General features: G+C 41.2%; 1 protein-coding gene across 1 annotated transcript in view; it reads right to left on the reverse strand.

The window, feature by feature from the left end:
* Window positions 1–1,054, reverse strand: part of LOC119582274 (solute carrier family 22 member 2-like) — an 11,797-nt gene that overhangs the window by 555 nt on the left and 10,188 nt on the right. The window contains exon 8 of the mRNA XM_037930493.1: window positions 239–386. Within this exon, the coding sequence (XP_037786421.1) occupies window positions 239–386 (148 nt within the window). The remainder of the gene's footprint in view (window positions 1–238; window positions 387–1,054) is intronic.

Consider the following 1,054-nt stretch of genomic DNA (forward strand, 5'->3'; position numbering starts at 1 on the left):
CTATAGTATTTTAAAAATTCAACAACAATGTTATTTATTTTAAAAATGAACAGCCAATACCCACCACATTAATGATAATTAACAACGACATTATTTTTCATAAATCAACAGCCAACAGTAATGATATTAAAAAAGACTTTTTTTTATTAATAACCAAAAGTAAATCTGTATATAAATCAGTTAATCAACCGACAACTTCGATATTTATTCTAAAAAACAACAACCGATGTCCACTTTCCTCTTCTTGGATACTCGTCATGATCTTCTTCAGTTCCTCAGGCGGCGGGAGGGAGACTCCGTTCCAGCGAGCGGCCCTTTGCAGGACCCTGATGGCCCAGTCGTGGTGGCCCTTGACGATCAGCCATCTCGGGGATTCGTCCATGAGGCTGAGGGGAAAAAAGGGATCGTTTTGAGGGATGAGAGCGGGAAAGTCGTTTTTAGGGACGAGAGGGAGGAGAAATTTCGTTATTAGGGACAAGGGGGAATTTTATTTTTTAGGAACGTGAGGGGACAAATCGCTTTAGAGAGAGATGGAGGATTCGTTTTAGAGACGAATGGGAGGAAATTCGTTTTTAGGTACGAGAAGAGGAAAGTAGTTTATAGGAACGAGTAGGAAATTTGCTTTAAGAGATAAGAGGGGGCAAATTCGTTTTAGGGGCGAGAAAGATATCGTTTTGGGGACGAGAGGGGGAAATTTCGTTTTTAGGGACTAAAATAGAAAATTTAGTGAAAGTTATGAGAGGGTGAAAATTCGTTTCGGGACGAGAGGGAGAAATTCGCTTTACGAGCGAGTGGGGGAGTAATTCGTTTTATGGACGAGAGGGGAGAAATTTGCTTTAGGGACGAGAGGGGAAATTCGTTTTAGGGACGAGAGGGGAAAGTCGTTTTAGGGGCTAGAGTGTGATTACACAAAATACTACCATAATAGAAACGAATCTAAAGTAACAGAGAGAGATAAACGATTATTTCGTTTCATGTTAATTTGCATTTGAGTAGAACAGTGATTCTCAGTTGGGCGTCGCGAAGGGGTTATCGCGAGGGGTAGCTAGCCTGC

This window comes from Penaeus monodon, chromosome 15, assembly GCF_015228065.2.
Source record: "Penaeus monodon isolate SGIC_2016 chromosome 15, NSTDA_Pmon_1, whole genome shotgun sequence".
NCBI classification, from domain to species: Eukaryota; Metazoa; Arthropoda; class Malacostraca; order Decapoda; family Penaeidae; genus Penaeus; species Penaeus monodon.